The sequence below is a fragment of the Ornithorhynchus anatinus genome, chromosome X5 (assembly GCF_004115215.2).
Source record: "Ornithorhynchus anatinus isolate Pmale09 chromosome X5, mOrnAna1.pri.v4, whole genome shotgun sequence".
In the NCBI taxonomy this organism is placed as follows: Eukaryota; Metazoa; Chordata; class Mammalia; order Monotremata; family Ornithorhynchidae; genus Ornithorhynchus; species Ornithorhynchus anatinus.
In genome coordinates, this window is record NC_041753.1 from 16,435,635 (window position 1) to 16,454,784 (window position 19,150).

Sequence of the window (19,150 nt, forward strand, 5' to 3'; positions counted from 1 at the left end):
GGATTTTTCAGAAACTTGCAAGGGCTGTTGAAGATCATCAAAATTAGGACATGTAGGTTTCTGATCAATGTGATGCTTTTTCCTAATTCCCAGTTTTGAGAGGAGGCTGATTAGATGATTTCCTCAGAGATCCAAAAATGGCTGCAATTTCCCCTTTGTCAGCTTCCCCACCCCTCACCTGTCCCCACCCTATTTGGGCTCAAACTCCAGCAGGATTTCAGACATTTGACTGATTAGGTAGGAGCTTGTTAGTCCTTTGGGTAGGTGTGCCCAGGATTGGGCAGAATTCAGTGGAAAGATCCTGGGTTTGGGAGTCAGAGGTTGTGGGTTCTAATCCCAGCTCTGCCACTTGTTTGCTGTGTGAGTTAGGGCAAGTCACATAACTTCTCTGTGCTTCAGTCACATCATCTGTAAAATGGGGTTTAAGACTATGAGCCCCATGTGGGACAATGTGATTTCCTTGTATGCCCCCCCAGCGCTTAGAACAGTGCTTGGCACATAGTAAGTGCTTAACAATTAACATGATCGAATGAATGAATGAACAAATAAAAAAAAAAAAAGCATGTCCTGGCAGTCCTAAATTCACTGCATTGTGGAAAGCTCAACATTTAGTCATTTTCCTATATCTTGCAGGAGTTGCTTATTTTTATTGTTGGCTTGGTTCTGCAGTAGTAAAGCTATTTCTATTTTCTCCTCAACCAATAGATGTACATTTTAATACGGAGCAGCCACTTTTTAGGATGATATTCTTTTACCCATTCAAATTAAATAGCCAAAACATGCCCACTCCCTTTCTTCTCACTGTGTTCTCTAGCAGCCTGCTTTTATCCATCACATGCCCCTCTTCTCTCAAATCTCCTTCAGTGATTTAAAAAAAAAAAAGCTTTTTCCATAAAGCCTTTGAGTCCCTGCTGGCCTCCGAATGGCCACCGAAGCTAGCAAACAGAGTGAGAAACCACTAGCTCCCATGCAGTAACCATTGTTTTCCTCTTATGAGAGTTTTATAACCAAATTGCTTTGTGAGTTCAACAGCTAGTGTGCCCTTAGTGTGCAGTAGATGTATTGTCTCACAAAATACACAGTTAGCACTCATCATTGGTACCAGACTTAAATGATGAGACAGTGCCTCATGGGAGAATGAAGGGGTTTGGGGATCATGTTGTATGCCTGAGCTGATACGATGGCAGATGACATATTAATAATCCTCTCACAAATATCCCTCAGGTAGTTTGTTCTGTCTCTAGTGAATAGTCTACTTTAGAAATTTTTATAGAGTTGGTATTCATTCTGATTGTGAGAATTAGTAAGAATCTGCTTCTTTGCTCTCAATACATTCAGCAGTGGACTAAGTACCCAGCCCTGATTTACTGCATAGTTAATGGGGAAAAGATCAAACAAGGCCCTTTGGATCCTGATGCCGATTCTACTTAGTCAATCAGTGGTATTTATTGAGTGCTTACTGGATGCGGAACATTGTCCTAAGCAAAGAAGCAGCGTGGATTCGTGGGTAGAGTATGGGCCTGGGAGTCAGAAGGACCTGGATTCTAATCCTAGCTCTGCCACTTGTCTGCTGTGTGACCTTGGAGAAGTCACTTAACTTCTCTGTGCCTCAGTTCCCTCATCTGTAAAAAGGGGATTGAGATTGGAAGCCCTATGTGGGACAGGAACTGTGTCCAACCCAATTATCTTATATCTCCCCAACAATAATAATAATGTTGGTATTTGTTAAGCGCTTACTATGTGCCGAGCACTGCTCTAAGCGCTAGGGTAGACACAGGGGAATCAGGTTCTCCCACGTGGAGCTCACAGTCTTAATCCCCATTTTACAGATGAGGTAACTGAGGCACCGAGAAGTGAAGTGACTTGCCCAAAGACACACAGCTGACAAGTGGCCGAGCGGGATTCGAGCCCATGACCTCTGACTCCAAAGCCCGTGCTCTTTCCACAGAGCCACGCTGCTTCTCTGGCTTAGGACAGTGCCTAACACATAGTAAACACTTAACAAAAACCATAATTACTATTACTATTACTGGGGAAAGTACCATACAACAGCAACGAGCTTATAGTCTACTTATTTGATTGTACTCTCTCAAGTGCTAGCACAGTTTTCTGCATGCAGGGGGAATCTCAGGAAATACCATTGATTGGTTGATTGATGCAGCCAGGTATATCATTGTGGATTAATCTTAGTATCTTGATCAACTACTTCTTGGACAGTGGGCAATGTATTTCAGAGAGGATTTTTACAGAAGGGTTATTTGTCTTGGCCCAAAGATAGATAATGAGAAACAAACCTCTGGGGTCAAACAAATGTCTTTGGGGTTTTCCCTCTGCAGACAAGGAGAATGCCTTTGGAGTCAGGAACTATTAGTCCTGCCTAATGCCTGCCCTGGGAGTCGGCATGGCCAGCTGACCATAAGGCTTATTGCTCGGCCTTTGGTTGCCCTCTAATTTTCCTTACATCTTTTCCTTTTTGTTCTCTCTTTTTAGTCCCTTGCCTGGTAGTTCCCTGGAGCTGTAGGAAGTAGGGAAGAAGGAAAAGAGTAGGGGTAGTGTATATCCTCTGGGGGTGGGTTGTGAAGCACCAGAGGGAAGAGAAATTTTCCCAATTGCAGGTTAAAAGAAAGCTAGCATATAGGATATTAAGCCCGCTTTTTCAATTTAAGGGCAGTTCACTGCCTGTAGGCTTAACTTGGAGTATAATATCCCTAAGTGACATTTGTAGATAAAATCCATGCATTCAGATGTAACTGAAAAGACTTATGCACAGCCAATACTTCATCCTTTTTTGTAGAATGTAAAAAAAAATGGCCTCTACTGTGATGATACATTTCATTGTAATCATCAGCATGTAGTGGGCATCTTCTGGGTGCAGAACCCTATACATGGTGCTTGGGAGCAGACAATAGAAGGAAAAGACAGTGGTCCCTGTCCTAGAATAATTCTTAATCTAATGGAGGAGACAAGCCAACATAAATTGTTAAAATAAAAGAGTAACAGCATAGCATAAATGAAAAAAAAGCGAGAAAATAGATAAATGGAAAGATAAACAGATAAACACATGAATGTTCAGTTAGGCTTGGTTACCTAAATGATTGGCTCTTGGGTGATTCTAAAAACTGCAACAGAAACCACTGTAGTCAATTCCCCTTTTGTTACATTGAAAATAAGACAGCAAATGTTTCCACTGTTAAAAGAAATGGAACTTTTGAATTTTTTTTCTGAAATGGATGTTTTTTCTCCTTTGGCCAATATAAAATCCATATTTGCATCATCATTGTGCACTTATTGGGCACCCTCAGAATGCACAGCCCTACCTTAGGTCCTAGTAGATTGTCATTGAAATGCTCCATTTATAAAAATGGAAATCTTCAGTAACAAAATTTCACTAAATGACAACACAGAATGTAATTGAAGCAATACAATTATATTATAATAATAATTGTGATATTTGTAAAGTGCTTACTATGTGCCAAGCACCATATTAAACACTGGCTTAGATACAAGATAATCAGGTCCCAAATAGGGCTCACAGTTTAAGTAGGAGGGAGAACAGATACTGAAACCACATTTTGCAAATGAGGGAGCTGAGGCACAGAGAAGTTGTCAGCCAAGCTCACACAGCAGGCAAGTGGTGGAGTCAGAATCAGAGCCCAGGTCCTTCTGACTCCCAGGCCCATCCTCTTTCCTCTAGGCCCTGCTGCTTCTCTATATGGAAAACAAATTGAAATCCACACTGAGTTATGGTAGGAAAGTATTGTATCTCAGTCACCAAAATCCAATTTCCAGAAAACATATTTTCCTTTCTGCATTATTTTTATTTAGTTAAATATGTATATGTTTTATTGCTGGTAAGATCCCCTTCGGTATGTTTGCTAAAGCACAGTCATATTGCATATTAAGTTTCATTTTCCAGGAAAACTAGTGCTTCTAAATTGTAAGTTTCTTTATTGAGCAGTATAAAGATTTAGTCCCAAGCAGGGGCATCAATTCCATAGCGGCAAGAGAGGCTATTTAAAAAGAAGCAGCATGGCCTAGTGGAAAGAACACGGGCCTGGGAGTCAGAGAGCCTGGGTTCTAATCCCGGCTCTGCCACTTGCCCGTTGTGTCATCTCAGGCAAGTCACTTAACTTCTCTGTGCCTCAGTTTCCTCAACTATAAAATGGAGATTCAATACCTATTCTCCCTCCTACTTATATTGGGAGCCCCATGTGGGACAGGGATTGTGCCCAACCTGATCAATTTGTATCTACCCCAGCACTTAGAACACTGCTTGACACATAGTTAGCACTTAACAAATACCATAAAAGGCTAATGACTTCTTTTGGCTCCACCTCTTGCCCCTGCCAGAGGGACTTGGACCCTGGTCTGGCCCAGGACCTGGGGTGTTCCAGTCACCCTTATCAGGCTTTGAGGGCCAGAGCAGAGGCTCCTCCCTCTCATCCCTGGCCCCAGAGGCCATTAATTCGAGCCATCTGAAGCCCTTGCAGAAGTTGTTTAAAATACGCATGGTCAGACAGTTTACACACCAGTTTCCTGTCATGTGTCTTTACTGCTTGGCTGATGATGGCAGCAGCACATAGGCAGTGGTGGCACCAGGCCAGGAGGGGGCAGGGAGACTGTCCAACCCCACAGGACATGAAAGAGTCTCTGCAGTAGTTCCAGATTGCTTGCTCTCTGGGGCCAAGAGTGATTGGAGCCTCTGGTCCAGCCCCAGAGCCCTTTGAGGCTCATGAGAGAAGGGGCACTGGTGAAGGAAGAGGAGGAGACCACACAGCAGAGAAGCTCAGCTGGTTCATTTAAGTGTATTTGTTGAGCACCTACTGCTACCCAGCACTTTATTAAGTATGAGACGTCCCTCTCTTACTTATTGAGTGCTAAACTTGGTGCAAAGCACTGTGCTGAGGACTTGAGTAGCCTTGTCCCCAATATGGCACTTTCCAACATTCTGCCCATTCCACCCCATGTCATTTCCCACTCAAGTGAAAATTTCTACCTCTGGTCACAGGCTCGTCAGTTATCCATCTAAAAATAAATGGTGTATTTCACTTGGTATGGGGATAAAATACAATTAAAAGGACAAAGTAGTACTTGACATGGCTCAGTATACTAACAAACTAAAATTCACCAATAATTTAAAAATGTTCTGCCAAATGGCAAATGTTTTACTTTTTGTTTTCCAGACAGACTCAAGGTGCCCTTTATCCATCTTTAACATAGATTTATGCTGTGTGAAAGGTAGAAAACTATTCTTGTCCAAAAAAAAGAGTGGGCTCTGGAATGCTCAATATTTTCCCTTTCTAAGTGCTTCAGCTTGAGAGTTGCTGGAGGTGAAATGCAGCCTTTCTGGGTTCTATGTGTAAGTCATTTGGAGTTCAGAGATACATGAAATGGAAGTGGAGGAATTTAAAAAGAAAAACTGAACAGTCCTCCTTCACCTACCTCGTCTCCTCTCCTCTTCACACACCCCCAGTCACCTCTGTTGGGGGTAATTTCAGGGAAGCTAAACTCAATAGACATGGGAGAACAGTTTGGAAAAACTCCTCTAAAGCATGCCCCAGATCAGAAGAAAGGGCAGCCTGAAGTTCTTTTTGATCTCCGTGACTCCAGGTATGAGAACAAGGAACTGCCCTGTGAGAGGGAATAATCCTCTGTAGAACTGGATTGAAGCAAATGGACATCCTAAGGGAGAGGTCTACTCACATAAAGAAATGAACTGATCTCAGACACGAGAAGGACTTCTGAAAACATGAGGCTGCTCACTGCTTCCCATCCAAATGTATTCGATGGATCTGCCTGCTGCATCTGAAAAGGCATTTAGCAGTTTAAAGACTTAATCTGGTGAGAGAATTCTCATCACTAGTTAAAATCACTGGATACTGAATCTTGTCTGAATCTTGACATGTTTCACATTTAGAGGCCCCCAGTACTTTAAATCGTTATGGTTTAACAAGACTATTTGGATTGGATTTTCAGGGAAAAGGGATTACTGACAGGGCGTTTATTTTCTCTGCAGGAGGGACAGACATTGCAACTGTCCAGCCTTTGGGTGACTGGATGTCACTAGTTAAGTCTCAGATTGCTTGTCCCTTGCCTGTCAATCAGTTATGAGCAAGGAGGCCATTTTCACCTAAAAAAATCTCTGGCTGCTACTTCCAGATTTTGTTATGGTGGCAAAAGTCAGTCTCACTCTCATTGAAGACCCAGCTGGGACTACGAATTCCACCTGGAAATTGCAGCTGCTGTATTCAGCAAGAGCCTTTTTTGCCTAAGAAAATTGGTTCCACAGAGCAAGTTGCACCTGTTTCCACAGTCTCTAAGGGCTTCCTTTATTGCTATTGAAAGCAATAAAGATTTAAGGGCAGAAACAGACACCCTTTAAACTTCCACAAATACAGTACTGGGTATTGAGGAAAACAAGATGAATATTCTTTTTTGTCTTCCTCCTTTTTTCCTCCAACTTTTCAAACTCAATTGTTTAAATAAGACCAGCTGGGTGTGGGAAGGGAGAGAGGTTTGGTAATGTTATATGTGTACTATCAATCAATCAGTTAGTCAACAGGTATTTATTGAGCCCCTGCTGTGGGTATAACCCTGAACTAAGGGCTTGGGAAAGTAGGATAGAATTAGTGAACATAATCCCTGCCCTCAGGGCCTGACATTCTAGCTGGGGAAAGAGACACTTAAACTACAGATTGGTGGAAGAAATAAAGTGTATAAGATATGTGCATAAGGGCTACAGGTTAGGGGTTCTGAGTATTTAAGGGCTTAAGTGGCTCAGAAGGGAGTTGAGAGTTGAGGGAGTGGCTCAGAAGAAGTGGAGTTGGAGGGATACAAAATGGGGACATTTGAGATGCTAAGGGAAGGCCTCCTAGAGGAGATTTAACTTCAGAAGGGCTTTGAAGATGGAGAGAGAAGTGGTCTGACAAAGATGAAGTGGAAAGGGATTTCCAGACAGTGGGGAAGGCATGAAGAAGAGGGATGGGCAACCATTGGAGGTTTCTGAGGAGAGGGGAATCTTGTGCAGAATGGTGTCTTTAATAAAAGTGATGCGGGAAGCAGAGTAAAGAATGGACGGGAGCTGGGAGAGACAGAAGGCAATAGGATCAGTGAGGAGGTTTGATGTAGTACTATAAAAAGTGAATAATGAGTTTATGATATATTATTTGCTTCATCAGTAAAGTTCTAATTGGCAAGAACTAATGATGGTCAGTAAATACCTGTTCTCAATTGTCACTTTTTTCTAGCTAACTTTGTTTATTCTGTGAAGTAACTGCAACTTTTAAATTTATATGATAAATAACGAATACTGCCTGTTATGAGCAGGGAATGTTTCTGCCAACTCTGTTGTATTGTACTCTCCCAAGTGTTTAGGACATAGTAAGTGCTTATTAAATACCATTGATGATGATACTGTATATAAATTAGTATAAACACCTGTTGTTTGCCTAGGTTGGTTAGATGATTTCTCCTTCTCTTTATGTGACTTTTTTTCTTCTTGTATTTCTCTTAGTATTTTCATCCTGGGATTTTCCAAGTGCCCCTCTTTGGTTCTTGGTCTCCTCTGATTCTTAATTTTATTCTGCTGCTCTTCCTCTCTCTGTTCCTCATGTTCCCTTCTATGTCTCCCTTTCTCACCTAATTCTTGGCCTATTTTTCTCTTCAACTTAATGTTTCTCTCCCTTTCTTATCTATCCAACTAATCTTCTTTCCCTTTCCTCATTCAGATACCCATGTGTCCTTCAATCTGGCTTTCTCAGCCTTACTTGGTTACAGAGGACAGGTGTTGGGGTGTTTCTGACTTCTGGTGGAGGTTATATTCCCCAGGAAGGATTGGTTTGGGGAGTGAGGGAAGGGAACAAAATGGCTTGGGGGAATGGAAATATGGAGCTAAAAGGGCCAGATTCTGCTCCCACATTAGCACAAGTGTAACTCCACTTTTAAAATACTCTCTTTGTCCCCCTTCTTGTCCCTTCACCCTTTCAAACTCTCCAGATAATTTTCTTTCCAAGTACACATTAGTCCCTATAGCATGATATGCCTGCCTACTCCACTTGAATATTAATTCCCAATACCAACTTAAGTCATTTGGATGTCCCAAGGAGAGGATAAATTGCACCTCTGTATCCTTACTCCATATTATTTATGGTTCTTGTTAAGGATTTACTATGCACCAAGCACTGGGGTAGATACAAGATAATCAGGTTGGACCTAGTCGCTGTCCAACATGGGGCTCACAGTCTTAATCCCCAATTTTGACAGAGGCACAGAGAAGTAAAGTGACTTGCTCAAGGTCACACAGCAGACATGGCAGACATGTCAGCAGTGTGGCCTAGTGGATAGAGCATGGGCTTGGGAGTCAGAAGGACCTGGGTTCTAATCCTGGCTCTGCCATTTGTGCTCTGGGTGACCTTGGGCAAGTCACTTAACTTCTCTGTCCCTCTGGCCCCTCATTTGTAAAGTGGGGATTAAGACTGTGAGCCCTTTGTGGGACATGGACTGTATCCAACCAGATTAGCTTGTATCTACCCCATTTTTTGATTCTTAAAGGTCTTTTCCAACAGAAAAAAAAATGCTATTAGAAACGTCTTCTTAGCCCTTCAGAAAACAAATAGGGGTTTTTGCACTGATGGTCAGGTCGATGAGTGATACTTTTGCTTGCCTGCATCAAATTAGAGATTTTATGTTTGGGTGAACTACATTACATCTGCATGAATCCTCCTAGTTGAGGTAGGTCCATGCTTTAGTTCACTTTATGTGTGTGGTCGTACAAGATATTTAGCGGATTGGGTTGAATAATGAACAGCTCAATTAGCAGGAGTCATAATTAGCTAATTTTTGGAGTTGCAAGGGGAAACTTTTCAGGTGACCTTCCAAGTGCTTTTGTGACTTGTTTTTTTATTTATTAAATTCAACCCCCTCAAGTATTTTGCAGTTTTCAGGCCTCTGGGAATGGCCTGAAAACATTAATCCAAAAGACTCATTGCCTGCTCCAGCGGGCTTACATTGTAAAACAAACACCTTGCCAATTTTAGTTCTTTAAAATACATGATTGATGACTGTGTGTGGAGGATGCTAAATAAGTGACCCACCTGTCCTTATTTCCCAGGAACAGAAATGCTGGCAGTGAGGATGACATTATATGCCTAAGAGCGGGACACCATTTTCTCAGTGGAAGTACATTCTTTCTCCTCTTCCCTACCCCTATCTCTTTCCAGGTGTTTCCTTCCATCCCTCAACTCTTCCTTTTATTCCTGTTTTCTCCATTCTATACATCTCTTTCAATCCTGTTCTCTACCCCTTCTCTTTATTCACTCCCCTCAATGCTCCAGTTCATCTGTGGCCTCTCCTGTTCATCGAGTTCCTTGTCCTTCCCAGCAAAATGAAGGAAAATGAGAAAAAATGCTTAGCAAATACCTCCTTCATTTGGCACAGCATGGCACGGGCCCATATTTATAAGTTTATCTCCCAGAATGTAAGCCCATGGAGCCAGTGATAATTTTTTTCCCCTGGGGTTATGTTTAGAGCTACTTGGTAAAGTGAATTTGGGGGAAGCACTGCTGAGTACCCTGACTCAGGCACTGTTTCCTAAATGGCTACCAGCTTATAGTAACTACAGCTGTACAGTTAAGAAATCACCCCTATAGAATGTACTACTGTTGGAAGAATGACTAATATATCCTGTGAAAAACCTGCATTGAATGCCAGTGGGGTGAGTGGATCTCTGTCCTTTGGTTTTAAGAAGTCAGTTTGGTTTCAGACAGCCTAAGGATTGTGAATTTGGGCAAAAATAGGCCTGATATGGGGTAAGGATCTGTTGTTATCCTGTGTGGCTTAGTGGATAGAGTACAGGCCTGAGAGCCAGAAGGACCTGGGTTCTAATCCTGGTTCCACCATTTATCTGCTGTGTCACCTTAGGAAAGTCACTTAACTTCTCTGGGCTTCAGTTACCTCAGCTGTACAATAGGGATTAAGAGAGTGAGCCCCATGTGGGACAGGGACTATGTCCACCCTGATTTACTTGTATCTACCCCAGCACTTAGAACAGTGCTTGGCACATAGTAAGCACTTAACAAGTACAGTAATAATAATAATGATAGTTATTATTATTGGCCTTGGATCATTCCTGGACTAGAAGGCCCCTGAGAGATGGATGTGGCTGACTCCAGTGATGTGGGCACTCTCAAAAGATAAGGTCTGGATGAGGATTGGAAGTCGTGGCCTGGAGAAAAAGTGCCCAGGTTACCTACCCTTCAGGGGAGTGAATACAGGAACCTTCTCTTAGTACAGTTACTTTCTCTACTCTGTTTCTGCCAAACATAAATCGGGAGAGGAGAGAGAGGAAGAGCATCTTCTCTGAGCCATGCTGCCTCTGCTGTCATTGCCTGTTTTTCCCTCATCCCATTCCAATCTAACCCCAGGTTTTGACCCAGACTTTGTGACCCTGAGGAGGCAGAGATCACTAGACAGGAGGGAGGCTAGCATGGTGGGAGAGGCAGGAGTCATGGGGTCCATTGCATTGGAGCTATGAAAAAACAAAAGTTACAGAAAAAGATTTGCTACAGAGGGAGACCCAACTTGGCTAAAGTGGATACCCACACTTCAGTCACTTCAGGAAGAAGGGATTTATGCTTTGGTGTTGTGGAATCATGACCCAGCATCTTAGAAATCTTTTGACCCCGAGACCCTGATTTAGGCTGGACATATCTGGACTAATCCAAAACGGAGTGTAGCTTCTGATTCCACCCTATGAGGACTCACACATCTGGGGTTGTTAGAAGAACAGCAAGCCCCAGGGGTTCAGTGAAGGGAACAATTCATCCAACTGCACTCGGTATCTGGGGTGTTAAGGACTCTGCATGGCAATAAAAAAGCCTCTGCAATAGAAAGAGCCTTGATGTAAAAGTATAGTGTGGTAGTGCCACCTAGTGGCTTCTGGCCGCAACCGAATTCTCCACTTTCCAATAGGAACCTTGGACCACCCTGCTTTTACAAAGCAATAGGGGCAGTTTCTTAAAATGCCCACAGTGGATTAGTGTAGAAACATCTGTATGTCATGTTTGACACATAGCACACTAAGGATACTTAATAAATTTTAAATTCTTAAGTTTGGTACTCTTGGGAATAATATACATACTGTTACGGAAACCTCCACTTTGAAGTAAAATTCAGATTTATTCATTCATTCAATCGTATTTAGTGCTTACTGTGTGCAGAGCACTGTACTGAGCGGCTGGGAGAGTACAGTACAACAGTAAACAGACACATTCCCTTCCCAAAATGAGCTTACAGTCTAGAGGGGGGAGACAGACATTAATATAAATAAATAAATTACAGATATGTGCATAAGTGCGGTGGAGCTGGGAGTGGGGAGGAACAGAGGGAACAAATCGGGGCAATGCAGATAGGAGTGGGAGAAGAGGAAGAGAGGGCTTAATCGGGGAAGGTTTCTTGGAGGAGATGTGCCTTCAGTAAGGCTTTGAAGGAGGGGAGAGTATTTGTCAGATTTGAAGAGGGAGGGCATTCCAGGCCAGAGGCAGGACGTGAGCAAGGGTTCAGCAGAGAGATAGATGAGATCGAGGTACAGGGAGAAGGTTGGCATTAGAGGAGCAAAGTATGGGCTAGGTTGTATAAGGAGAATAGCTAGGTAGGAGGGGGCAAGGTGATTGAGTGCTTTAAACCCAGTGGTGAGGAGTTTTTGTTTGATGCAGAGGTGGATGGGCAACTACCGGAGTCTTGATGGCGGGGGGAAATGTGTTCTGAATGTTTTTGTAGAAAAATGATCCGGGCAGCAGATGATTCTTGTCTACCCATGCTGTCCTTGACTCCATTTATGCTATGTCTGTGTGATGCTCCTCCTGCAGCCTCCCAGGCCCCTTTATCATATAACAGGAAGGCAATTACTTGAGGCTTACCACTTAGTGATTCTTTTTCAGTTATTATTGACAGAGCAATGGAACTCTTTTATTCAGTGAACCATTTAACCTAGAAACAATATGGGCACATCACTCTATTTGGCCTCTATTGGGGTGAATCTGTTGTTTGATGTTAAGCTAAATTATTTAAAGATGAAGAAACCATACGCATCCTAAAAACAACCTACTTTTTTTTTACAGCCTATATCTTTACTGACTTTTTTTTAAAAGTTGTTAGTATTTCTAGAGTGAAAATATTGCCATTTCTCTTCAAACCAAAGTTACTTTCTAAATAAATAAATCATCTTTGGCCATTTTTGAACCAAGAAAATCTACACAACTGGTAATTTTACTGACCTTTTATAGCTTTGCATCACAGAGAAGCAGTATGTAAGAGAGACCAAATCTCTTTCAGTTTCAGTCCAAATTGAAAATTGAGGCAGGGATTTGAAAAAAATATATTTTTGTATTTTAGAACTAATGCATGTTTACCACTTCTTTAAAATGAGTAACAACGCACCTGCCCAATGCCTATGAAAAATCAGGGGGAATTCAAAAGAAGTCATGAGGCAGGCCTAAAACAAAGGTGCTATGTTAATATATAAAATAAGCATAATTTACCCTTTTCTCCTTCCTGCCCCTTTTTAGTTTGCTGTTTATGGTAATCTGTGTTTGTGGTGGCAGTTGAATATTTTCTGCAGAAACAGACTTATGAAGATCAGGAGAGGGAGGGAGAGGTACAACATTGGGAATTGTGGGTCAGAGCAACAGGAAAGTTGGTTCCAGGAATTTTTGAAAAAAATATGCATCACTACTTGACATGTACAATTAAAAACTTCTGACTTCATATCAGATTGTTCTTGGAACATTCTGAAAGGTCTTGGGTAAATTGTCTTCTGACCTCGCTCCATCTTTTCTTAGACTTTTTATACTTTTCTTTAAAAATCTAATAAATAACCCACAAATTACTTCATTATTTCAACATTAAGTTTGAGGCATTCATCATGTAACATTAAGGACATGCCACATTAGTCATGCTGAAAGGGGAATCAGTTTGCACAAGTTTCAGCTGTAGATACTCAGCCTTATGTCTGATTGTACATGCTAATTGAGCTACTGTTGAGTCCCCTCGGCTTGGGGATTCAAATAGAAATAGCCTATCTCCATGCAACTGGGCATGCACTGCATCATTTTATTTCTTCCCTTTTGGGTATGTTCTTTAAGCATTTCCGGATTGTGTTCTTAAACACACACCCAAGAAAAGGCCACTGAACTATTTTGAATTTTAAGCAATTCAGGGTAGGAAAAGATAATATTACTCAAAGAAATCTTTATTTTCAATACGTTCAATGTACTGACTTGTGGGCTTCATAAAGCTAAATTGTTTAGACAACTCAAACTTCTACGTTGAAGGTTATTTTATTTGGAAAATGAACCCCCAAATCTCCCCACTCTTCATGACTACCGATCAAGACAAGAAAAAAGCTTCTGCTCACAGAAAGGCCAAACTTCACTGAGTAGCATATAAAGTTGATGTATTTGTGATGGCCATCCAACAAACCAAGGAAGTGAAGATATTTATCTTTTAACCTGGAATCAGCTTGATAAGGGCTAAAACAAAGGCTTTCAACTCCCCCTTGTCAGGCATCTTTGACAATTATGTCCATCTTTAGTAGATATTTCCAACTAAGTCATACCTTCCTAATAATTACAGTATTAAAGTGCTTGCTATATGCCAAGCACTGTTCTAAGCGCTAGAGGAACTTGGATCTCAACTTCTGGGTCACTACTGCCGGCCTCCCTATGGAACAGAGGCGGTACAGAGTAAGGCCTGCAGACTCTGCTTGAAATAGATACATGTTTAGAAAGGGTTTTTTTTTTCCCATTTAATGAGTATCCACAGTTCCCAAAGGTATGAGACTGGCACAGTTTCAGAAGCTGGAGGTGTTCTTACTGAGAGTGTCACCTTCTTCATAAACCTAATATCTGTGTCTGAGTTGTTGAGAAATAATCTGGTAATTAGTATGAGCTCGTAATTTTGTTTTTAATGAACTCACCTAAACTATTCACAAGCGAGACGCTCAGAATGTAATATTGACCTGGTTCTGAAAGTCTTCCCAAGAGAAAGTGGTAATGTTTTTTGCATTTTTTTACAAGCAAGAAGGATTATTTACCATGGAGTGTCCAAAACCTCAAGCACCCAGAAGAGTTTTTCCTAGAAAAATAATGTTTTTCGTGGTAAATGAAGGCTTCATGAAATCAGCTCCTAGCCTAGGGTTGTTGTCCACTAGAGCCCTGCATGGGTTGGATGCAGCCTGCTAATCCCAGGCCCTCAAGGCTGGATCAGGCAGGGCCACAGAATTGTAGGGCTTGGGCCAGGTCTCCTTCAGTCACGGGGTCAGTGGCTTTCAGCATGCATATGTGCATTGCTCTATGCAGACAGAGAAGCGCTTTGCCCTGTCTGTGACTTCAAGTTCCAGAATCCAACAAGCACATCCACTCCTGTATGCAGTTCTGTGCATGCCCAGATTGATTCTCTACTCAGAAATGAGTCCCGGCCTAGTACCAGTCTGCACTCCCAGGATGCAGTTTGAGCTGAACTGGAAAGTTCTCCACACAGGCTTTGGCTGGTTGGAAAAAAGCTACAGCAATTTTTAGGAAGGAAGAGGATTAACTGGTAGATTTATTGAACTCGTCACATGTAGAAATTGCATCCAAAGAAGACTCACAATTGAATTGGTTTTTAGTGGCTAAGATGTAGGTACTGTTATTTCTCTCAAATAGGGTAACTGAAATCAAGTCGTGGCCTGTACATAGATGTAAGTATTATAATCTGTTCATTTCTACTCTTTGAATAGTTCCTTTGGTGGTCTTGTCCAACACCTAAAATGCTTTTTTCCTAAATTTCTCCATCTGTTAAAGCAATTAAAATACTACTTCATGTTTTAGGTTAGATATCAGATTTGTGGTAACTCCTTTTTCTTGATAATTTGTGTGGTAAGAAATTGAATAATCCATACATTCTTGAGATTATATTTATATCTGAGTAATCCCTGAGTAATCATTATTATTATTATTATTATAAATCCCAAAATGGAACAGTGAGCCCTATTCTTCCCTGACTCAAGTCACAAGACACTCCTGGTAAAGAGTTTATGGAGATCACATTTATTTTTTCAGGCCTCTGAATGTCCATTTGGTGCAACATTTTCTCTAAATACCTAATTTACTACCAGTCAGGGTCTACACCGAGAGGAGACTCTCACTCATAAGAGAAGGAACTACTTCATCTCCCTGAGAGATTTAGGAGGCACCAGTACTCTTCTCATTTTACAGATGGTGAAATTAAGGTCCAGGCAGAGAAGCATGTCAGTTTCCAATTTAACTGCTTGGTGGAGCCAGAAATCAGCGGGGTCTTCAGATTCTGAGAAGGAGGTCCCTTTCTCTTAGATCCCTAGGCCTATTCTCAGATAGTGTTATAAGCCACCTATAATTTGTGTCTAGTTTCAAAACGAGAATTTGTCAGCATGAAACTAAAGAAAGTTTAAAAGTTTGACCTTGGAGGCCTTGGGTATAGATGGTTTAATTAAGGACCATGTATTTTTTTTTCAGATATCATGATCAACAGGATGTTACCAGCAACTTCCTGGGAGCCATGTGGTTGATTTCAATAACTTTTCTCTCCATTGGATATGGCGACATGGTTCCCAATACATACTGTGGGAAAGGAGTCTGTTTACTCACTGGAATCATGGTAAGTACACTTTGTCATTTTTACTGGTTTTTAATTTGCTGTTAACAGCACCTTGAGTGGTGATGGAGACATGCATCGAAGATGACTAGATTACCTCAAATTTTTCTGCTTTACAAGAAACAAATCTAAAGAAATCTATCCTACTGAGAGAAAGGAAATCATACAGAATTTTTCAGTGTAATAAAGAAGTACATAAGAGATCTGACTTCTGCTTACCCCATGGCCAGGACGGCACTAACCTGTCCATGGGCCTTGATGCTAATTTTGTGAGACCTCCCCACGTGGCCTGCGGCATTATTATGTCACACTACCTATGATGATATTGGATAGCTGGTTTACTGGATACCTGGCCTCAGTCAAAGTCATTCTCTTGTCCTGTGGGCAGTCTCTTCCTCAAGTGTCCACAGAGATACACACAAACACACACACCACACACATTTGAGGGCTTGGACGGTTCAGCAGCTGGGGCTGGTCTCTGGTGTAGGGGTGTGTGTGTGTGTGTGTGTGTGTGAATGCATGGGGACTTTTTGAAATTGTGGATCTCTGAGATCCACGCCCAGTAAGGATCCTTTTTACTCCCCATGCTTGTTCCCCTGCACCATTCTCCCACCCTATCGGGACTGATCTGGACTGATCAGTCCAGAGCAATGTACATGCCCTGGGCATCGTTCCCATTAACAATTGCTAATGGGGGATTAATATATCTGGGCCCTGAGGCTGGAGCTTTCTCTGGGACTTGTAACTGGTGTGGCTCCACCTGGGTCAAGTCCCTTGTAGCCCAAGGTTTGGGGAGCAAGGGAAGGGGAGGAGAGGATAGGTGAGGGGTTGATCCTCTCCTCCAGCTTCTCTCCCTGCAGGTTTGGGGAATCTCTCTCCTTATCATCTTATTAAAGCTGAGGCAGGGTCCTCTAAGCTGAGGCAGGGTCTTCTGAGCCGAGTTGACCCGGACTGTGGCGGGTCCCACATGGTTCGTGCACTCTGTCCCTGGCAACAGGCCAGAGCTGAAGGGAAGGGGATTGGTTAGGAGAGAAAGTAGTATTTATCTGGCTGATGTGGGGGAGGCTTTTGGCGGGATGGAGGATGGTAACTGGTGTGGCTATAGCAAATATCACTGTAGTCCTTCTTTGGTATTTGCCCAAACATTACTCAGAACAAAAGTTTTAGCCAAGCTTAGAGCCTAATGGATTTGATTGGGGCAGGAGAGAATAACTCGAGGATAAGGATGTCAGATATTCCTCCCCTCCTGCTCAAAACAGTGCCAAACCACGGTTCTCCCCTCAAACTGGCTGTGCCCACTGATGAACCAGTGCTGCCTTGTCACCTAAGGCTGGGTGATATGCCGAGCTCAAAGTAGGAGCTGGTTCTCAGGACAGTTTGCTCTAAAAGATGTCACCCAGCTTGGACTCTACCCAGAAGCTGCCCGTCTGGCACACAGCTAAGCTGAACCAAACAGATGTCTGACTGAAAGTCCTGCCAACAGTCTTCAGGCAGAATTTTATGGTCACCAGCAGCAACCTGGTTCCCACAAATTTAAAGCCCTGATTGGCAAAACAATCTCATTTTGGGGTAAGTCACATTTTTTTTAAACATACTATCAGATAACAAACCTTTTCAGAATTATCATCACCATCTATATTGCTTGCAAAGAAAAGCCTAAAATTTGCACAGAGTATTATACTTTCCCCAATTGTTTTTATATAGTGACATTTCCTTTCTCTTTATAAAGTAGACAGCATACTTTAATGTTTGAATGAATAAAACTGAGCTAGAAATCTCTTTGAAGGGTCTCCTAACGAGTCCCCAAGGTACATTCAATAAGGACGCTGTTTGTAAAAACGGTGATGAGAGAGGCTCTGTAACTGTGAGTCTTGTGAAATGTTGAAATGACATAGCTGAAATAAAATTCCCAAAGCCATATTTCAGCCTATGAAGTAGCTATGACTGAGGGATTGCATCTGTTGTAATGAGAATCAAAGCCAAATCCATCCTCGCTTGAATCAGTTATGGTTCATTCATTGTTCCCTGATTTTTGCTTTGCCTTGAAGAGACTCATTCATTCTCTTTTCAGTAGTAATGGTATTTATTGAGTGCCCTCTGAGTACAATGAACTTCAAGGATTACCTGGCTGGCCCAGCCTCTGATTGAAGTCTTTAGGCTTATGCCTACATTATAAGCATTTACTATATACCAGGCACTGTACTAAGCACTGGGGCAGATACAAGCAAATCCGGTTGGACACAGGCCCTGTCCCTCACCGAGCTCACACTCTTAATCCTCATTTTACAGATGAGGTAACTGAGGCCCTGAGAAGTGAAGTGGCTTGCCCAAGGCCACACAGCCAAGTGGCGGGGACAGAATTAGAACCCATGACCTTCTTACTCCCAGACCCATGCTCTATCCACTGTGCCATGCTGACTCAGACAGCAGTACATCATAGCTATTTTTTTAAGCATGTAGCCAGATAACAATGGTCAAGTGCAATAGGGTAAACAGGTCTGAAAGTTACTCCTGAGTGCAAAAATGAGTCTTCTAAGTGTAATCAGATAGTATTTGCATGAACTTTCCAAACAAAAATACTTACTTTAGGTGGTGAATCAGCAGAGAATGGATCCACTCGAAGGAAACATTAATTCTAAAGTACCTGGTTGAAAAGTGAATGAATTTTTAAGGAACACTGCAGATATTGATACACACATCAAAGAACACAGAAGTTCTACTTCAGCAGGATGAGAAAAACAAGGGCTTGATCTTAGCCAAAGAGGGGAATATATTCAAGTAAATAAATAATGCCTTCAAAAGAAAAGCTGTTTAAAGTGATAACCTAATTAATCCTAACTAATTAATCCTAGGGATTAAGTCAGGAGCTTAAGGAGGTACTAAATCCATTGCAGGTATTTAGTAAACTGAAGAAATCTTAATATGCAGAATTTACTTGGTTAAGCAACAGCATCTTATGGGGTCATACATTAGGCCTTTCAGAAGAAATTTTCCCATCCAACATCTCATTGGCTTGTGGTCTGATAACAGTGACATACAAGTCATGTAGGCTACTCCATAGAGGAGGGATTATTGGACAATGAGGGGTTAATGGGGAGGGGCTAGGAAGGAAAAGGAAAAAGGCAGATGTGTAAACCATGGAAGTACAGACTGAGAAGGAAGTATTTTCAGAAAGAAGGCCAAAACAGGCATAATAGATCCAGTTTGGGGATTATGAAAAAGATGCCCCTATATTTGGGAAGGAAAAAAAAACCTTTCCAAACCTTTCTACATTTTATGGACTTAAATGATGAAATGCTGCAAATTGCTGATCCTGGGATGATTCTTTGTTCCTGGACCTTTGTTGATGTGCCAGCTCTTGCATTTCCCACCATAGTAAATTTTAAATTTGTTCTTCATCAGATTAAATACGCTTGGGAATTGTTCCCTGTCCAGATATCCTAAATCAAGCATTTTGTTGGAGCAGGGGGAGGTTGTTAGGTGT

At 41.9% G+C, this 19,150-nt stretch overlaps 1 protein-coding gene across 1 annotated transcript in view; it reads left to right on the top strand.

The window, feature by feature from the left end:
* The window catches only part of KCNN2 (potassium calcium-activated channel subfamily N member 2), a 114,479-nt gene that overhangs the window by 66,066 nt on the left and 29,263 nt on the right, over positions 1-19,150 (top strand). The window contains exon 5 of the mRNA XM_029054937.2: positions 15,528-15,669. Within this exon, the coding sequence (XP_028910770.1) occupies positions 15,528-15,669 (142 nt within the window). The remainder of the gene's footprint in view (positions 1-15,527; positions 15,670-19,150) is intronic.